Source organism: Stereum hirsutum (assembly GCF_000264905.1).
Source record: "Stereum hirsutum FP-91666 SS1 unplaced genomic scaffold STEHIscaffold_11, whole genome shotgun sequence".
In the NCBI taxonomy this organism is placed as follows: Eukaryota; Fungi; Basidiomycota; class Agaricomycetes; order Russulales; family Stereaceae; genus Stereum; species Stereum hirsutum.
Window position 1 is genome coordinate 654,725 of NW_006763141.1, and position 17,314 is coordinate 672,038.

Genomic DNA, 17,314 nt, shown 5'->3' on the forward strand with positions numbered 1-17,314 from the left:
CATGCGTGTCTACACTACACCTCGATTCATCAAATATCATTCACTTCAGAATCACAATCTATCTCGTTCGTCATTATTCCTCACTTTCGGACACGATCATCTCGTTATCACCGCATCTTCGCTGGCGCTGGATGGATGTGGCGTACTGGCTATGTCTGAAATCTTCACCATGTGCAACGAGACGAGACATAACCAAGACATAACACCGGCCGGTGAGGAGAGTTAGGCTAGATGTGTATAGCCTTGCAATCGGCGTTCAGCGTGGACTTCCTCCCCGTCGTGACGTCTCATCATCATCATCACAATGCCATGGAATTGCCACCATGGAACGACCGCTTGCACTTGCTATACAATCCGCGAAAATGTGGTAAACTTTGCAGAGGCTGTCATGACGGGACATTCGGATCGCGAGATAAACCTTTCATTAATACACGGCCTCGTTCGAGCGTGCCCGAGGCATGTTTATGAATCTCGACATTTATGGTCTTCCCAAGCACTTGCCTTCTATCACCGGACTTCGCGCTTTGCCGAGATGTCTTTAGTTTTGTGGTCGGCTCCGCGGAGAACTTCGTCCCGTTTGCGAGGGACAAGAATGAAGACCAGTTATCGGAGAGGATCATGCTGAACGTGTGATATGCATTTTAGCCTTCGGGGACGCCACTGATTCCTCGGTAGTACTTGCAGGCCCGACGTGCATAGTTTGTTCTGGGGACGCTCAAAGCCTCTTCGAGCTGCACTATCCCAGATACATGGCGTAGGACTTGGCGCTTGTTCGCTTTTTCTTTAACAGAATCGTGCCCTGGTTGGTGAGAGTGCCTCGCCTTCAATTATTCTTCGATGTGGTTGTGAATACCAGGGTACGGCAACGGACAGCCTCAGCGCTTGTTGGCGTACCACCGACACAGGAAATACACTTCACTTTTTTCCTTCCTCGCCGACGCAAAATAAACACATCTTTCCTCAAGGCAAAATCATTCGCAGACTTGGGAGTGCTGTCGACACAGATGACAACCCGGATTGCCGATCTGTTTATGCGTATGCGTAGTCCCTTCCGCCGTGGATACATGTATCATGGCAAAAGCGGATATTTTATGTATATCCCGCCGAGAAGGGTGCGCGTAGACGCAGTCAGTTAAAGGACATCCGTCGTTCTTACATATGGGGAAATTAAGAATACATCTGCTCGTGTTTCTCGAACATCTGAACAAATTGCAACAAGAGGCAACCGTCAGAGCAGGGATGGATGGTCGCAAGGAACGCACCTGCATGCACCGCGGCCAAACGATTGATATTTCAGGGGAATTGGTGGCCAACTCTGCACTCCAACATGTGGATATTACGGCCGATATAAGGCACATGTCTCTATCATGATCATCTATCGGTACAACTGTTATTTTTAAGGAGCAAGTCTACAAGACCCGAGAAGCACCATTGAAGTTCATGTGCCCACCCAATGAGTCAGAAGACGAGCGAACGAGCCCGTGATCGGCGTCGAGCAAAAGAAAGCGCGCCTTGAGAAGCTTGGATGACGTTGCTTGGCACTATAGAATTGGGAGTATACGCGCAGACGAGCCTTGAGGAAACGGTGTATAGGGCGGCGAGCCCCATTGAGAAAGTATTATCTTGATGACGAAGCCAAAACCAAGGGGCACTCCACGTAAAATAAGGAGGTCACTTCTTTCGCTAGTGAGCTCCGAGGTCTGCATCAGTGAACACAGACTGCCGAGGATTTTGTTGACCGCGAGAGGGCGAGCTGATGCTACTATACCAGCCCCGTCGGTTTTAATCTAGAGCATGGACAACAGGACGGGATTCGTTTCGTTCCATCTGTCATGAGAGCAGTACCAGGGTGGCCTCATTACTTTGCTACGTCTTTCAGGGATCTCTCTACCTTTTCTTGTCTGGTTCGTATGATCAGGTCGAACAAAGTCGGTGAATGCCGTAGTCCATGATGCCTGTACAACGTAACGAGAAGAGTCATGTATCAGTATCACCGTGGTAAGGGGTAACAAAGGAAGCGGCTATACGAATACCATGTCAAGGTTTTGAACGCTCGGGACAGCAGTGATTCGTTACCGCGGTGTCATTGTCGTCCAAGTCTTCTGCTAGGCCATGGAGGTAGTTGGCGAGGGCTACGCATCAGAAAAATGTTTGATGAGGTATCATTGATAGATGCAGAGATGTGGCAACGAGAGAGAGAAAAGATGTTGAGAACGCTCTGGTACCTAGCTCTGAAGGGGTGAGATTTCCTGCGCTGACTGAAATTCGCCGGCGTACCTCGATCATGGACCGCTCATTCTTTGGGTACACAAAGAACCATTATCGTTTATGGTACTCTTCTTCTCTGGCGTTTGAATCACGGCGGACTTTGATTGCCTGACGTCTTCGAGGCCATCCATCAGGGTCTTCCTACAGTCAGAAACAACCAGTATTTGAACATAGCTTCCAGGCTCACAAATGACAGGGATCAAGCGCTACGCCAACGACGAGTATATTCCATGACTCTGAAGCGCTGCGCGCGCCAAAGTTGACGCGGGCAGCCGCATCAAGAGAGAAGTTACAATGCCATCCTTGTGCTATTTGACGCATCTTGGGCAGCTGAGAGAGCGTCATTAGCAATGTCAATGGAATCTACGTATCTTAATCTGTGGTAGAGTTTTGCAGCGCCGGCACGCCACCGACCACCATGTCCCACTGAGCTCCTCTATGAGGAATCTAGGGCAATGAGTTGGTTGGTGGACTGTTCATGAAACTTTCGTTGTTCTTCTGGTAATTCTGATGACCACCTGCCGCCGAAATGATCAACCTTGTGAGCGGAATCTGCTGGACTGGGGATCGAGTGAGCTTGTAGCCTGAAGGGTATATGCTCACACGTCCCGAAGTACGGTCTTGACACCTTTCCACTATAATATAAATATTCATTATAATTGCCGAAGGAACGTACTGGCCATATACTCCGGGGACTATAGGAAGAGGGCATTCGCTTACTGTAAACCTAACTGCCGCAAAACGAGGCACGCCGCTTTTCAATGTTCGGAGTATCCTCCTGGTTTCGCCAGGACATTTACTGCACTGGGCAGCCGATTGAAGCGCTTGTCGAACACATTGCCATTCTAGAGTCTGATGGCCGGAGGAAAGATGCCCAAGCATGAAGCGAATAAGTTGACAGACCATCAATGAAGGAGTCATCTATGCAGATTCACCATCTGCCTCGGCAATGATCTGGTCACCGAGACAGCATAGATGACCTACCTGGTGCAGAACACTCTTCACAGGAATACGCAGTAGCTATAGACCCGAGAATTCGTCCGGATAGATTCATCCTAGAAGCCAAACCTTGGTTCACGGAACCTCGCATTACTGTCGTCGTCCCCACCAGCATGGCTGACCCGAATAAGTCTTAAGGTACCGTCATGCTTCCCGTCTTGACCGTGGAACCTACCTTTCATGCATCGTTGACTGTCGCTGTATATTGATCTCGGTAATGGTCGTGGAGGGGTGGACAGAGCGTCAATTAAAAGTGTTCTCGAAGTGTCTTGATGTTTACCTACATCAAAAAGTAAGAACGAGGAGCCGAACAATGTGATGGGCCGATTGAGCCGGAATTACTGCCATTGCCAGTGGATTAGTATTGGTTCCGTGATGAGAAAGGGCGGGAAAATGAGATACAGACACATCACCGTAATCGCCGGAACGAATGGTGAAATTGTAACAGCTCGACGATGCGTAAGTCGCAGATGCTCCTGCCGCACATCACAGAGACAAAATCTGCGGCGTGGATGTCCGATTCACGCTAAAAATAAGGAAAATTGACAACGCTAAGCCCTCGGCATTGACGCGGGAGCCCTACAGTGCCATTTTGGCTCACAGAAAATATCATCCTCGAGAAATGATGGCACGGAGATCGAAAGCGATAGGTCAGTTTCTCGATGGGGATCTTCACAAACAGCCAAATAAATGTGTTGGTATTTTCCCCGATACTCGCCCGATGCTCACTATCACTCGTAGAATATAATGGTTTTCCTGATTAAGGTATAAGTCATAGCAAGGACAAGACGTACCTGGAGGCTGTATTCATTAACGGCGCTGTGTCAGTAGCACTTGTAAAAGGTTTCTTTTTACCTATAAGTGGTCATCAATATCGAAAACTTTCTCGTCAATCCGCATCTTGAGGACGCATGACTAGAGACGGGGATCGTGGATGCACATCGAGCCAATGGGCCCACAATCATATCACGGGATGGCGCGGTGCGATCCACAGACTGTCAGGCGGAAACGTGTTGCAAATTGCCAACCAAATGAGGTGCAACTTTTGGTGGATTCGTAAGTGAGGGTCATAGACTTACGGCAAACGGAGAAGGAAAAACAGAGATGCAAACCTTCTTCCCCGAGCTCATTTCAGGCGATGCATACTCACCGCAGCTTTATGGAGTTTGTCACGCAGAACACGCGTGGGTGCTCGCCAAGGATGCCAAAGCTCCTACCGGCGTACATCGCTCCCTCTACAGAATTGACAACATTGACCGGCAGACTGGCTATGTAGATAGTGTAGTCGGAGTACGTACCTCCATATATCCTGAGTGGCGTTCCAGATGTAGCATGCGCTCTTTCCTGCTATCTAGACCTAGCCATATTATTGTATGGCGTCAGATCGAACCGGAAAATTGGAGCTCAAATGTGCACTCAACAAGTATGGGGGACCTTCGGCTTCTCCGTGCGATGAGACGCGACCAAAGCGCATCACTGCCAATCATTTATGAGCCAGTGTAGCAAATAGAGGCACAAAAGAGATAGACGGACTGACTCAAGGGGGGAAGCTCCACAATGTGCTCCTCTTTGTGCTTTCCTTGGGACACGAGATGGCTCGATTTCGCTCATTCTTCCTGCGCGCGCTAGTGAAATCGCGCCAAATCATCATTTTGGACGTGTTAACGTAGAATTCGGGAAAACGTTCGAGGAATGAAGGATAATTCCTCTGTACTGAGATCCTCCGAGGCGAATTTCAGCCGTCCGTGACCAAGGATCGCAGGATGCAATGATTCATTGGCCATGCCAAGGTGTTTCGACACCTCAGGATAGAGGGGCTGATGAGCGAGGCCGGAGACCTTCTTCGAATTCAGGTTGAATCCACTTGAGGCCGTCACGCGTAAATAAGAAACAAATGATCAGTTATTCTCTCTGTACAAGTTCTTGGGCCGATGGAAGAAGCCACCCACCATGGGTACTGTGCCTTGTGTGGCGGGGCGGCATGGTTTTGTGTCGTAAATTCCGGACTGCTTTCGAAGATTCTGCAAGCCACACTATGGTAAGTTTCTCTTTGCGTTCTGTGAAGCTTGATCAGAAATACGGACGTTGGTTGGATCATCTAGACTGACCCATCATTGTTTCCGATACCGCTCCTATTGCCTCGGAAGTGCTGTCATTCTTTGACACTACGTCAATTCGTTATCTATGGAGTCCGAGTCGTTCTTAGGTTCGGTAAGAGGATGACAAGCGCCTTCTCCGATAGAAACATTTTTTGTTGGGGCCAAACCTACCGATCTCTTGATGAAACATGCCATCCTCTGCGAGCCTTGTGGCCACTTGACTTGACGGCCATTGGCACAATCTTTCCAACGGATTTCCAACGTTTGGTATGTACCTTGTTCACAGCTGATCCCAGCTATTATCGGACCCAAAAACAGATATTGGGTACCCATTCGATGTACTCGCCGTGGACTGCGGTGACAGTGAACGGAGATGTGCTAGCATTGGACTGATCTCGACCATCAGACAAAGTCATGGAAGGAACATCGCCGGCGCCAGTCATTGACACAGTCGAGCCAATATGGCACTGGCAGATTGGAACAAAGAAAATTATCTCAGCCTCACCACTGGAGATGTAGGACTGCGCAACGAGACTCCCATCATGCGATAGCTATAGCAAACCACGGGCTTGAATAGTATCCTGCGACATCGGTGAACTGACGTTCTCTGTTGGCGTTCGAGCCACACATCGGTTAGTAGCGTCATCGCACCTAGTTTGGGATGAGGGAATATGGAGACTCACTGGCGTACAATTTCAGAGACGCCCAACGGGGCTCCCCGACCGACCCCACTCTCAACGTAAAATGGGTACAGTTATCCATTGGGTCGAACAATATCATACGATATGGGCGCACCCATACGTCCATCGGCACCGTTCACGTCCGAGTTGCATGTCGGAGCGCACCTATGAAGCAGCATGGCTAATATACGGGGCTAGGTATGGCGAGAAAGCGCGCACACGCTGAGTATTTCCTGGAGCTCGGCTGGTTGAACGTCGACGGAGTTTACAAGTAGAGAAAAGACTTGGGCGCTCAGTGATAAGTAGACGAGCGTTATGAACATTTAATGTGTGGCGCTCTACGCAGTTGGAGAGAGAGACAGGCGTGTCATCGCTTGCAAATTCCTGTTATGATTGACCTTTCTACCAAACGGGGCAAGTACGTACGTTCTTGGGATTCAGCAGTCCTAAGGATTTAAAAATTGACAAGAGGAGCGTAAAGGCATGTGGCGTCATGCTAGTTGGGTATATTCAGATTCTTGTCGTAGTACATTGTACGAATCTACTACACCTGGTCTGTTTAGGCAATGCTGAACGGGAGGAGACGATGACATGCGGATATACTCACCTACAACGTGTTCAGATCCGAGCTTCTCGCACATTGCCAACAAGCTCGCGCCTTCACCTTATACGGAGAGCATTCTCGTCACAAACTCGAAAGGTGAATTCCCCGTGTGTCGTCGGTTGCCTGGCCGTACAAGTCACTCATAGGATCGAGTGAGGGTTCTCGACGGGCTGTGGTCAAGTCATGGTCAGTTATGGCGAGTATTCTGGTGTTAGTGCCGGGGATGACTAGTTGAAAAAAGAGCTGATCATGTCGGCCAACACGAAGCAACGTCGGAATGTTCAAGGTTCAACGCGCAGAGCAATGTCGTCATGCCGCATCGGTTCCCTTTGACATAAAAAGAATGAGCGAGACTCACTTCGACTTCCCAGCCGTACCACGTTCCTCACCACGGAGGAAGAATGTGTAGTACCGATCTGCAGGGAGGTCCGTGCCGGCGATGGAAGGGTCTAAGAGCATAAGTACTCGTTATGCTCGAAGTAGCCGTATTATCAATACACACTGAGATCAGGCTAGAAGCCCCAGTAATCATTCGGACATGAATTGTGAAAGTTTGACACCGGTCCTACAGAGATCCTGCGGCGTTCTTCATGATCGGGTGGCTCGTGCCGGAGATGAAAGGCGACCAGTGGCGGGATCCATGAGTGAGCTACAAACAGTGGTATGGATTCAAAAGGAGTGTATTCTGAGCTAGAAGAAGAGGCGAGGAAGACGGCTGGCGTGCATAGTGCGACCTGACGACATAAAAACGGAGGAAGGCAACTCGGTGAGATTTTGATCATTCGACTCGGAAGGAGTGCTGCTGAGACGATCTGTCACACACCATCTCCGAAGGAAGTCTTTTGCAGGAGAGCCCTTTGACCCGCGACCACAAACGTCCCAAATAAAAAGGATCAAACAGAGGAGAATAGTCGGAATTGGATAGCTCCAATCGGTTCTATATATGCACATACAGTGTAGGCCCACTCCTTGATCCGCCACTTTGAAGAAATTCATTTTCTGGCTCCCCTTCCCATATTCATCAAATCTGTTAACTTAGGGGTTGAGAACATTCATAAAGGTACTCAGAATAAAATACACGCAGTGCCTAAAGTGAGTGTGCATTATCGGGAGACCAAGATGTGGTGTGGCACCCGAGCGCCACAAAATATGGGTCCTTGATCCAACCCCGCACTGCACGATTCCCCCTCATAAAAATAATACATGCTCATTAATAACCTCGATGTAACCTTAAATGCACTATATGCAGAGTTTTTAAGAGTGACATTGAGGCTGGAGGAGCTGTAGGCGGCAGATTTGCAGTGGATCAAGGACCGGGGTTGGATCAAGGAGTGGGCCTACACTGTAGTAGGATCATCCTCTCGCCTCCGAAACCTGAGAGGAATAAGAGAAAACTCTCTTGAGATCGTCAGCTTGTCGTTAGCCCAACCCACGAGAACCACTTCCAGTTTAGTAAGAAGTGGGACCAAAGGGCTCCGTGGCAGCCGCAGCCTCGCAACAATTCGAAGCACTCTAATACGTTTACTGAATGCTCATTTATTTCGAAGGGGAGAATGCTCACCAGTAATTTTTGATCAGAAAAATTCTCGCCGTGGCTGTCGTCAACTTGTTGGTTGCCTGCGGTTCGCCACTTCGCCACCTTGACGAAGCCACGCGAATGCCACGCGATGCGACGGGCAAAGTCATTTACCGCCGGCGATTTACCGGTAACTTCACAGGCCATATATTGCGAGTGACTCACCCAATCGACGATTCGTTCGTCCTCGGTCAGATTTGCGTGTGTGAAGGGGAGACGAATAACCGGTCTTGCAATCTTCGTCAGGGCATCTGTCAGGTGTCAGGACTGTGAGAGGTTATTAGCGTTTGGCCATTTGGTAGAGGGTTAAAGGGAGACGATCCTCCTGGCGACGCCTGAGGTTTCTTTCCCCCTCTGACTCTGTTTAGGCCGCGACCGCGGTACGTTACGTTCATGGCCATCTCTCCAAATGGGATCATGACCATTGCAGCACGGACTTACTGACCCTCAAAGCTTGTTTCCTGGACAGTTAGGCTCGCTGTTTAGGCTCAAGATTGGAAGTCAGACGCCGCAAAAGGTCACCGCAACGGGCCCCAATCCTGCAAATCGGAGCATTCGCCGCCCAATCTGACCAAAAGAAGGACAAGGAGGAGACCGATTGCGATAGGTGTTGGCGGTTGCGCCTCGCGGGATTTAATTTCAGTCAAGGGTTGGCTTGCACGATTTGCTCATCAACTCGCCGGCGTCGTCAGCGGAGAGAAAAAGACCGGCCAGGGACGTACTCGATTGATACTCGATACGTACACTTCCCGTCTTGCGTGAAGACAGGCGAAGACGTCGCCGTGCGGCGAACTCACGGTCGCGGACAGCGTGACCTTCTCTTGCGTAACATATTTTAGCAGCGCCGGAACCATTCAAGTACTTTGCCACTCCGTCCCCGCCCCCATCAGCCCCACACCCTCTCTGCCTCTCGCCCGTCGCATTCGCTCATCATGAGTGACTACGAGCCGGCGAGTCCTGTTCTTGTCTCTGTCCAGAGTTGCTTTCTGACGTGCGCATATTCATTTCTAGTACCTTGAGCTTCATCACGATGTCGATCTTCTCGGAGGTTGGCCTCGCCAACAGTATGCTATCGCTTCAGCTGCTCCACCAATTGTGGGAGCAGACCCTGTATGGGTGTTTCCGGAGTACGTGTCTGTCGTCTTCGAATCTGCGCAGACTCTCGACGAGCTCGTGGTATCCGTACAAAACCTGGCGCAGGACTTAGAGGAGAATCAGCTTCATGCCGGTTCCGTTCGGACATTCAAAGTCTTCGGATGGTCAGATAACTCGGGTTCTCATAGCGAGAAGTATGCCGAGAGCATCAAAGCGCTAGACCACTCTCTCGGTGCGTTCTTCGTTCATAACAGCTTCATTACGCCGCCGGAAGCTAATTGACGAGATGAACGACAGCTCAAGTGATCACACGGATGTGGAGGCTTAAGTCGTTCTTCGTCGACCTCTCGAGGACAAGAACATATCATCCTTTACCCTCCACCCTCGGCCAGGCTCTCTGCCTGCAACGTGTGCCAGAACTCCTTGTCCGCGGCGTCATTCCCCCATCTTTCAGTAAATCGGAAACATCGCACCTTCGCCCAAGCTCCTTTCATTATGCTCCAGGCTTCGAACGCATCGACCTAGACATCACGAGTACAGATTGGTTCAGTTATCTCGTCGAGGACCCCCGCAACATTCGTTGGTTATCGCTCCACAAAGCGGATTGCACCCCGTTGGACCGTGCCACCGCCATGGCCATGAATCATCTAGCCCGATACGGTCACAATCTCGAAGTACTCGTCGTCTCCAGTCTCGTCCAGCTCTTCAACCTCGATTGCTACAGCTCATACTTCGAGAACGCATTCGTGAGTATATTCTATTTTCGTCTATAGTGCTCTTAACCCTCTCTTCTTACCCTCTGCCCTCCGCTGACACATCTCGCCACCAATCTCCCAGCAACAAAGTTGGTTGCCCAAACTCCGTGCCGTGTCTTTCGATCTGGTCACCACCCCACATTCTCTCCAGCGACTTATTCGCGGGTATGCGTGGTCGAACATCACTCATATGCGCCTGGTCGTCAATCAGAACGGAACGTGGGTTCAAGACTTCGGACCTCGCTATGTTCACCTCATCGCTGATCAGGCCCCTGACCTCGAAGAGCTCTGTTTGGATCAAGTTGGGATGGTGTTACCAGCGTCTTTACCTGGAGATCTTGTACGTCGTGTCCCGCTTTCTTTTCTACTCTGTGACCAGTCTACAAGACTCTAAACGTCCGTGCGCGTTGTGTAGAAGGAATGGGGCGCCGCTTTTCGACGTTTTGAAAACCTCCGCTGTATCGGCCTCGCTAGCATGTTCGTCCTCGACTTCTCCGGTCCCTATACCGGTCCCGACTGGGCCTCCGACTCGTCCGACTCCGACTCTTCGTTTGATGGCTCACGTTCTCCTTCGCCCCTTCGCGATGTCACGATGAGGGACGACGGCGATGTCTTTAAATTCTCTCCGTCTCCCCAAACACACCGACTGTCCAACGTCAGCTCCGACGCAGAAGTCTCTATGTCTACGTCCCCACCCACCTCGCCACGGCCTTCTTCCTCTTCATCACTGTTCTCCGTATCATCTTCTGGTTCGTCGTCCGCCATGTCAGACATGGGCGGAAATGTTATCTCAGGCACAGTCTGGGTCGAAAACTTCCTCGACAATTATCTTCGTATGCCGAGCCTACAATGTCTGTTCCTTCTTGGTGTCAAGCCGCCCACAGACAGCTCTGAGGAAACACACTATGCGATATGTGGCGCTGGGCTGGGGTACGAGCAGGTCGTGGAGAAGGTCGTGGAGGAGTGTGAGGGGCATGGCGAACAGTGCCAATTTCAGGGGCTTGTCCACGATCAGGCAATGAGGAGAGTTTGTGGAGGTTCGAAGACGAAGTGGTCTTTCATTGTGAAGAAGGCGATGAGAGACGGATGGTGGTGGGAAGATATGGGGCGATCGGGCATTCTCTAGATGCGGATGACGCGATGGTGGTGGTTGGCTTGATGATGATAGGTATGGTATGCGGTGTTTGGCTCGTTGGATCCGTGCTTGTCTGCTGCGAGATGAATCAGCTCATGTGTATAATTCTAGTCTCACCTTCCTGTATATCTGTTTCTCTCTCCCCTGTCCGTGTCCGTGTTTTCTGTGCTCCCCGTCGCTTCTGATTAAGTTATGTTATCTTCGTTCGTGTTCTTCATTTGTTTGCGTGTCTAGTCTTGTCCTTGTCCTGCCGTGCTTTGTAATCGTTTACACTTTCTCTCCCTTGTCTCCTTCCTGATCACGATATCATCATACGCTAACGTTTGCCCTTCACGTACCCAGCCCACGATCACCTTCCTTTCTTCTATTTACACGATCACACCTCGGTTCCTCTCGTGCTTCCAGTCGCTTCCCTTCTACCTTGCTCTATTCCCGCCACTACTCTATGGAACCTTCGTTTTGGATCTGGATTGGATACTTAAATCGATACCACTTTCGTCTAGCCTACGGCCATTGACCATTGACATGCCCTACGTGATACGTTCTCTCTATTCTCGCTAGCTCGCGTCCTCTATTTCACCCTAGCTCTACGTCGTTTATTTAAGTTAATCGTCGATGTATCATAGTATTGCCTTCGTCTCGTTTCTTGTCGTGCGTGGCATTGGATGCTTTTGTGAAGTTCGAGATGCCAGTGGAGTTAGTACTTCGAACATAACGTCTGGTTGGGGATGTGCGGCCTCCTTGCGTACATCTAAATGTAGTGCGTGCGTCGACGTGAAGAAGCTTGGGGCTACGCCGCCATGATTGTAAGTTCGGGAAATCGGTGCGACGGGCCCTGACGCCTAACTCTTCACGCTTCCTGTCATTTCGGCAGCCTGAAGGCAGAAAGACAGGTAGATAGGCAAGACGGAAGACGAGAAGGCGGAGAGGAACGAAGGCGAGAACTGGAGTGGCACGATATGAACGAATAATGAATGAACGTGTGCCGCGGACATTGCGCCTATTCGCAAATGGTCGCGTGAAGGGATTGCGTGGAGCTTGGACGCGTTCTAAAAGTTGGGATATTTGAGGCTCCAAGGGTCGAGGTCTGCTTGATAAAGTGTCAGTTTGTCGTGGTGGTGTTGTGGTCTAGGCTTTATGACATGACAGCACACGACTCTGTCTCGCAGCCATCGAACTTGCGAAATGACTGAGTGTGGCGCGTCCAAAAGAGAGGCGAGTGAATCAGAATGATCGCGGGTATAGAGCCTGCGGCGTAAATTCCAAGAAATATTAGATATCGTACAAGCGCGTCCAACGATGATAACATCTAGGCATCCATGGAAAGTGCAGTCGAAATCAGCAGTAGTCTCAGCATCACGCACGCAAACGAGAAACGTACTCATTCCACTCTTCGCACTGTCCGCTCATCTCTACCTCAAAAGTTCACTCCCCCGTATCCTCATCTTCGCTCAACCTTCATATAGAACCCATCATTCACTCACTCGCTCACCCGCCACATACCCCTTCGGCAATCCCTCCAATATATCCTTCAGCCACATATGGTGCTGCAACCTTAAATATTTCGCGGTCTGACATGTCTTCTCCGCTAGCTCAAAGTCGATGATGCGCCAGTCGTGCGTGCGGTTCGTATATGGCGACACGAGGCTAGGTAGGACGATGCCACTATCGCTGCCATTGGTGGATGGTCCAGGTCCGAGGGATGGCTGTCGTGGCGTCGGTTGTGGCGCTCGAAGGATGTTCGCCCAGCGTATGTCATTGCAGTTGCGAATACCAAGATGGCCGATTTCGTCGATTAGGCTCATGAGATCCTCCCTGGAAATGACAGAGACACGAAATATTCGAAGTTGGTAGTCGCCAGTACGCATAGAGAATTGAACGAATGGAAAGTTATAGGACAGTGTGAATTAGAGATGGGAAGAAATGTCGGGCGCAGACGAAGATAGTAAACTCACCGGACATCCGATGAAATAGGCTTTCCTACAGGAATGCCGTCGCCTAACCGTTCCAGCACTAGGACCGACAACCTGTCCCGCCTTTCTCGCAGCTCGGTCAGTCTCGGGTGTTGCTCAGCATCAACGTATTTATCTGGACTCTCCTCCTCGTCAAGCACTGTCCATCCGTTGGGTGGTAGACGAATGCTGCACTGTGACGACGAAGGTACGTCCGCCTCGTATAGACCGTAACAGCGCGCGAGTGCCACACCCTGTAGACATTCCATCTCTTCGTAGAACCATGCCTCTCGGTTCAAATCTGCACATCGATTGGGTCGTGCGAATTTCAATATAACTGGGGGGATGGTGGCGTTGGATCCAGAGTGGGTATTAATGCCGGAAATGTGGGGGTTCGATAGGGTATAGACAAGCCCTGTGCGGCCATCTCCAATAAAGTCGCCAAGAGAACCACTGAGTGTCGCGTTTCCTGGATGAGGAAGTCGTGAAGGTGGTCGTGGTGGCGCATTAGGGAGAATGCTACTAGGATTGTGACCTTCTGAAGAGGCGGGATGAATGAGGTTTAGAGGAACGTCGACCCGAGTGAGCTCGATGGGTATGCTCTGTCCCGTTGGGCCAAAGAGAGCCCCATCAAGCATAAACGTTCGGAACGTATTCTGAACCTGCGAATAAACAGTCCGAGAGCCAAAAGTACAGCCAGGTCAGTGTTGATGTAGTTGGTCAGGCCGATAAGTAGTAACCTGGCTTTAGTTTCCAGCGACGTACAGCCTCGGTCATAATTTCCGTTGAAGATGGAGCAAGTAAAGCTAGTGGAAGAAAGGCGCTGTGAAAACTCTAGAAGGGGGGTCGTGCGCTGGTCAGACGGTGAGCGTCAAGTGCGAAGGCATGAATTGTGGCAACTACAACAAGGGCCACCGCTTGGCCACCGCGTCGTTCGTGTTCGGACCGGCATCTCCGAACCAATCAGACGTCGCACCATGGACCAATCATCGAGGACCGGAAAACAAAATAGCAAGCGTTGTGGGCTTGAGTCTCTCACACACAACGACTATCTTGTGTGGGATCTGCTACGGAGACTAGGTCTCTTACTTCTTTATGCTCGGCCTTTGTCGATGGGAACGCGCTTTGAGTCCTTGTGAAATTCTGGGGTGCGGTGGATTAAATAACTAGAAAACACCAAAGATTCAGACAATCCTCGTTGTGCCACTCGGATGTGGCGACGACAGCTCCGACCGTGACTTCGCTCAAATTTTATTTAGACGTTTTCAAGAACCTTCCCCCCACAACGGCCACTGTTCGCTCCGTCCACATTACCGAGTTCTCCAGAAATATGCCGACTTTGGATGAGTGGCGCAGTCTGGCCGAAACGAACCCTGCTCGAATCGTTAGCGTTCTCAATCTCTGCAAACCACAGCGTCAACATCGGCCTCAGGCTGGCCGCAGAAGGACTGCCAGTGGCCCATGGGGTGATACCATTTCAGTATGCAGGCATTCTTCATTTTTCTGGTACATCTTGTGGAACACTGTCTGCACACGATTGACCCCCAATTTCCTTACAGGATATTCCCTATGTCCTAATTGCCTTAGACCGTATTCTTGGTCCAATGTCCTTGCGTTCATCACCGGCGAGCAAAGCACACAGGACGCGTGAAGCTCTGATTGAAACGGGCATCATAGAAGGGCTTTGCGATTGCATTCTTCTCCTTTGTAACTTGTCCGATCTCCACGAATTCGGGGTTGGTACTCATTTCTGTCACGGTTTCCACCTGTTTAACGTCGAAGATTGATGTTAACTTTCTCTTAACAGCGCCATTCATCTTATCATGCGCCTATCGTGGTTCTTTCTTATGCAATCCAGCCGTTCATGGACAATAAGACGCATACAGCGATGGATAGCAAATTGCTTGGTGTTCTGCGAAGTCGATGGGCCGAGATTATGCGGCGGGTGAGCCACATCTCCACTCCTTCGTCTACATCAGCCCGAACGAACATTTTCTCATGCATCTACCGACAGCTTTGGGAGGACCCTCAGAAGACACTTAAAAGAAATGACGTGGGCATCCATGAGCGAAAGACCATAGCAAAATTTGTCGGACTCGTGCTCATCGCGGATCCGTCTTTCTTGAGGTCAGGCACCACTCCAGCTCGCGAGGCGTACATCTTGCCAGACTGACCTGAAATGACCACAGTTTCGTTGACGCGGAAGACGATCTCACAGTGTCTGTGATCCTGCGGCTTTGGTTTTCAAGCGCCGAAACCTCCGACTTTCAGTTATGCTTGCAATCGCTCCACTTATTCATCGGGAATCATCGTGACATGGAACGGTCGATATCAGATTATCGCTCAAGGCATCCAGTGCCGTCGTGTTTGATTGACAGAATCGTTCGAGGTACGCCCGGCACGTCCGAGCGGCGATTCGTGTCGAAAGCTGGCGAGCGACTTCCTACGCTTTCTTCCTTCGGATTATGTTCAATTCTCCAACTCTTGGTCAGCCTCATGGCGCAGCTCTCTCTGGAGTCTTCACATAGACTCGAACTTCTCCGGGCCGTCTCTTCGTCTTCTTCGTTGCTCCCGTATCTGTTCTCCGTCCTCAACGGCGTCGCCAAAGTCAAACCAGATTACGGATGTCAGCCTGACCTGGTTGCCAGTATCATCACGGATCTTCTACTTTCAGTGATCTCAAAGGTAGCCATGGATTATCCGGAGCTTAGTGAGGCATTTATGGGAATATGCGGGCGTGCAGGCCTCGTCGAGGCTATCGAGGCTGCCTTCATGCGATTTCCACAGCGCTCCATTCTTAGTAAGTTTCTCCTCCCGTGCGTCGACAATTTGCCTTCTGAACCTTATTTTGCTTGGCTTGCATTTGCAGCACGCATTTCTTCAATCGCGGAGGCTCTTGTAGTCCTCATCCAAAAGTCGCCGAAAGTACTCCCTAGTCTACGCACCCACTTCCCTCGTCCAAAGATGGTTCGAGAATGGCTCGTACTTAGCCGAATCTCTCCCTCTGGAGGTAGAAACACCAGCAGCCAGGTATCTTTGAATGGGAGGTGGCATTCCATAGTGCACCTAGAAGCCATCTGTCTCGTAGATGGTCAATGTATGCGAAGAGGTTGTAGGCGGAGATGGCGAGGCCAATGTAAGGATTGTCGCTCGACGAGATACTGTGGCCGAAAGTGTCAGAAAGAGTAAGGGTTTCAGCTTTTCGACTTCAACATTCGTCTTCTCACTACTTACTGCACTCTTTTCGGCTTCCAGAGATTGGAGTGAACATCGGGTCATATGCGGATTTCTATGTGACGGTCCTGACGACGAAGCCGAGCTTTTCGTTGATCGCCGCAGACAACCACGAAGACTGCCTTTCCGTATGCTTTGAACCTGGCCAAGTACCGTCTCTGACAATGCCAGCACGATCATATAGGCTATGATGACAACTCTCCCGGCGTCCGTGACACCACCGTTCAATACAGGATCTGCATGCATCGCCTATCGACTTTCTATTCATGACAAGGACCAGCACCACGAGTCTATCAGAGCTTGACCTTATTCGCGACTGTCACTATCCACCGCCCTCCCTCTCTCAAACTATCTCTTTGCAGAGAGCCGCAATTACTTCGCATTCGATCCCTATCGCCACAGCTCGATAGCTCACAGGCCTCTTTCCGTCTGCTACTGTCCTGTCTTCTTGCAGTCGGTCATCCATATGCACAATATAAAGGCCTTTGATATTTTTCGTAATTTTTCTGACTCTACGGGTCTTTCCCTGGGCTGGTTTCCTTGGAGTCATTCTGGATGTCACACCGGATGTGGCACTGTGGCACCCGCCGTCGTGGAGGTGTGCGCCGACGCGCTGGGTCCCGCAAGACCCGGCGGATCTTATCTAATCACGAGTTGGTCCGCCACGTTCTGGCACATTCTCCAGCTTGCTCAGCTCTGTCGCGAACATTCGCGTCTCCTCTCGACGGTACACGCGTTCACAGGAGCGTACGAATATGCCCGACTCATCCTTGCTCAGCACGACGCGCGGCCCGACACGCAAGCTATGTACGCCGACCGAGCATCTACCCAGATTCATATAAAGTCCTCCCCGCCCTTTGCTCCAGGTCCGTATCACTTTCTCTTCTTAGAGATATCCCGCACTCAAACACTTCATC

The 17,314-nt window shown here is 50.6% G+C and overlaps 3 protein-coding genes across 3 annotated transcripts; 2 read left to right on the forward strand and 1 right to left on the reverse strand.

Moving 5' to 3' along the window:
* Nucleotides 1-8,418: 8,418 nt before the first annotated feature.
* STEHIDRAFT_148441 (uncharacterized protein) lies at nucleotides 8,419-11,791 on the forward strand. Its single transcript, XM_007306431.1, has 6 exons — nucleotides 8,419-8,606; nucleotides 8,696-9,176; nucleotides 9,238-9,553; nucleotides 9,619-10,067; nucleotides 10,159-10,416; nucleotides 10,492-11,791. The coding sequence occupies exons 2-6, from the start codon at nucleotides 9,159-9,161 to the stop codon at nucleotides 11,200-11,202; spliced, it is 1,752 nt and encodes a 583-aa protein (XP_007306493.1). The 5' UTR covers nucleotides 8,419-8,606; nucleotides 8,696-9,158; the 3' UTR covers nucleotides 11,203-11,791.
* An 864-nt stretch (nucleotides 11,792-12,655) lies between these two features.
* Nucleotides 12,656-13,991, reverse strand: STEHIDRAFT_148442 (uncharacterized protein). Its single transcript, XM_007306432.1, has 3 exons — nucleotides 13,929-13,991; nucleotides 13,167-13,825; nucleotides 12,656-13,026 (listed from the first exon to the last, which is right to left on the reverse strand). The coding sequence occupies exons 1-3, from the start codon at nucleotides 13,938-13,940 to the stop codon at nucleotides 12,684-12,686; spliced, it is 1,014 nt and encodes a 337-aa protein (XP_007306494.1). The 5' UTR covers nucleotides 13,941-13,991; the 3' UTR covers nucleotides 12,656-12,683.
* Nucleotides 13,992-15,479: 1,488 nt separating this feature from the next.
* On the forward strand, nucleotides 15,480-16,701 carry STEHIDRAFT_170075 (uncharacterized protein; the record flags this gene model as incomplete). The annotated part of the gene is made up of 4 exons (XM_007306433.1): nucleotides 15,480-15,963; nucleotides 16,033-16,348; nucleotides 16,419-16,525; nucleotides 16,582-16,701. 4 exons carry the CDS (start codon nucleotides 15,480-15,482, stop codon nucleotides 16,665-16,667), a joined length of 993 nt encoding a protein of 330 aa, XP_007306495.1. The 3' UTR covers nucleotides 16,668-16,701.
* Nucleotides 16,702-17,314: the final 613 nt, after the last annotated feature.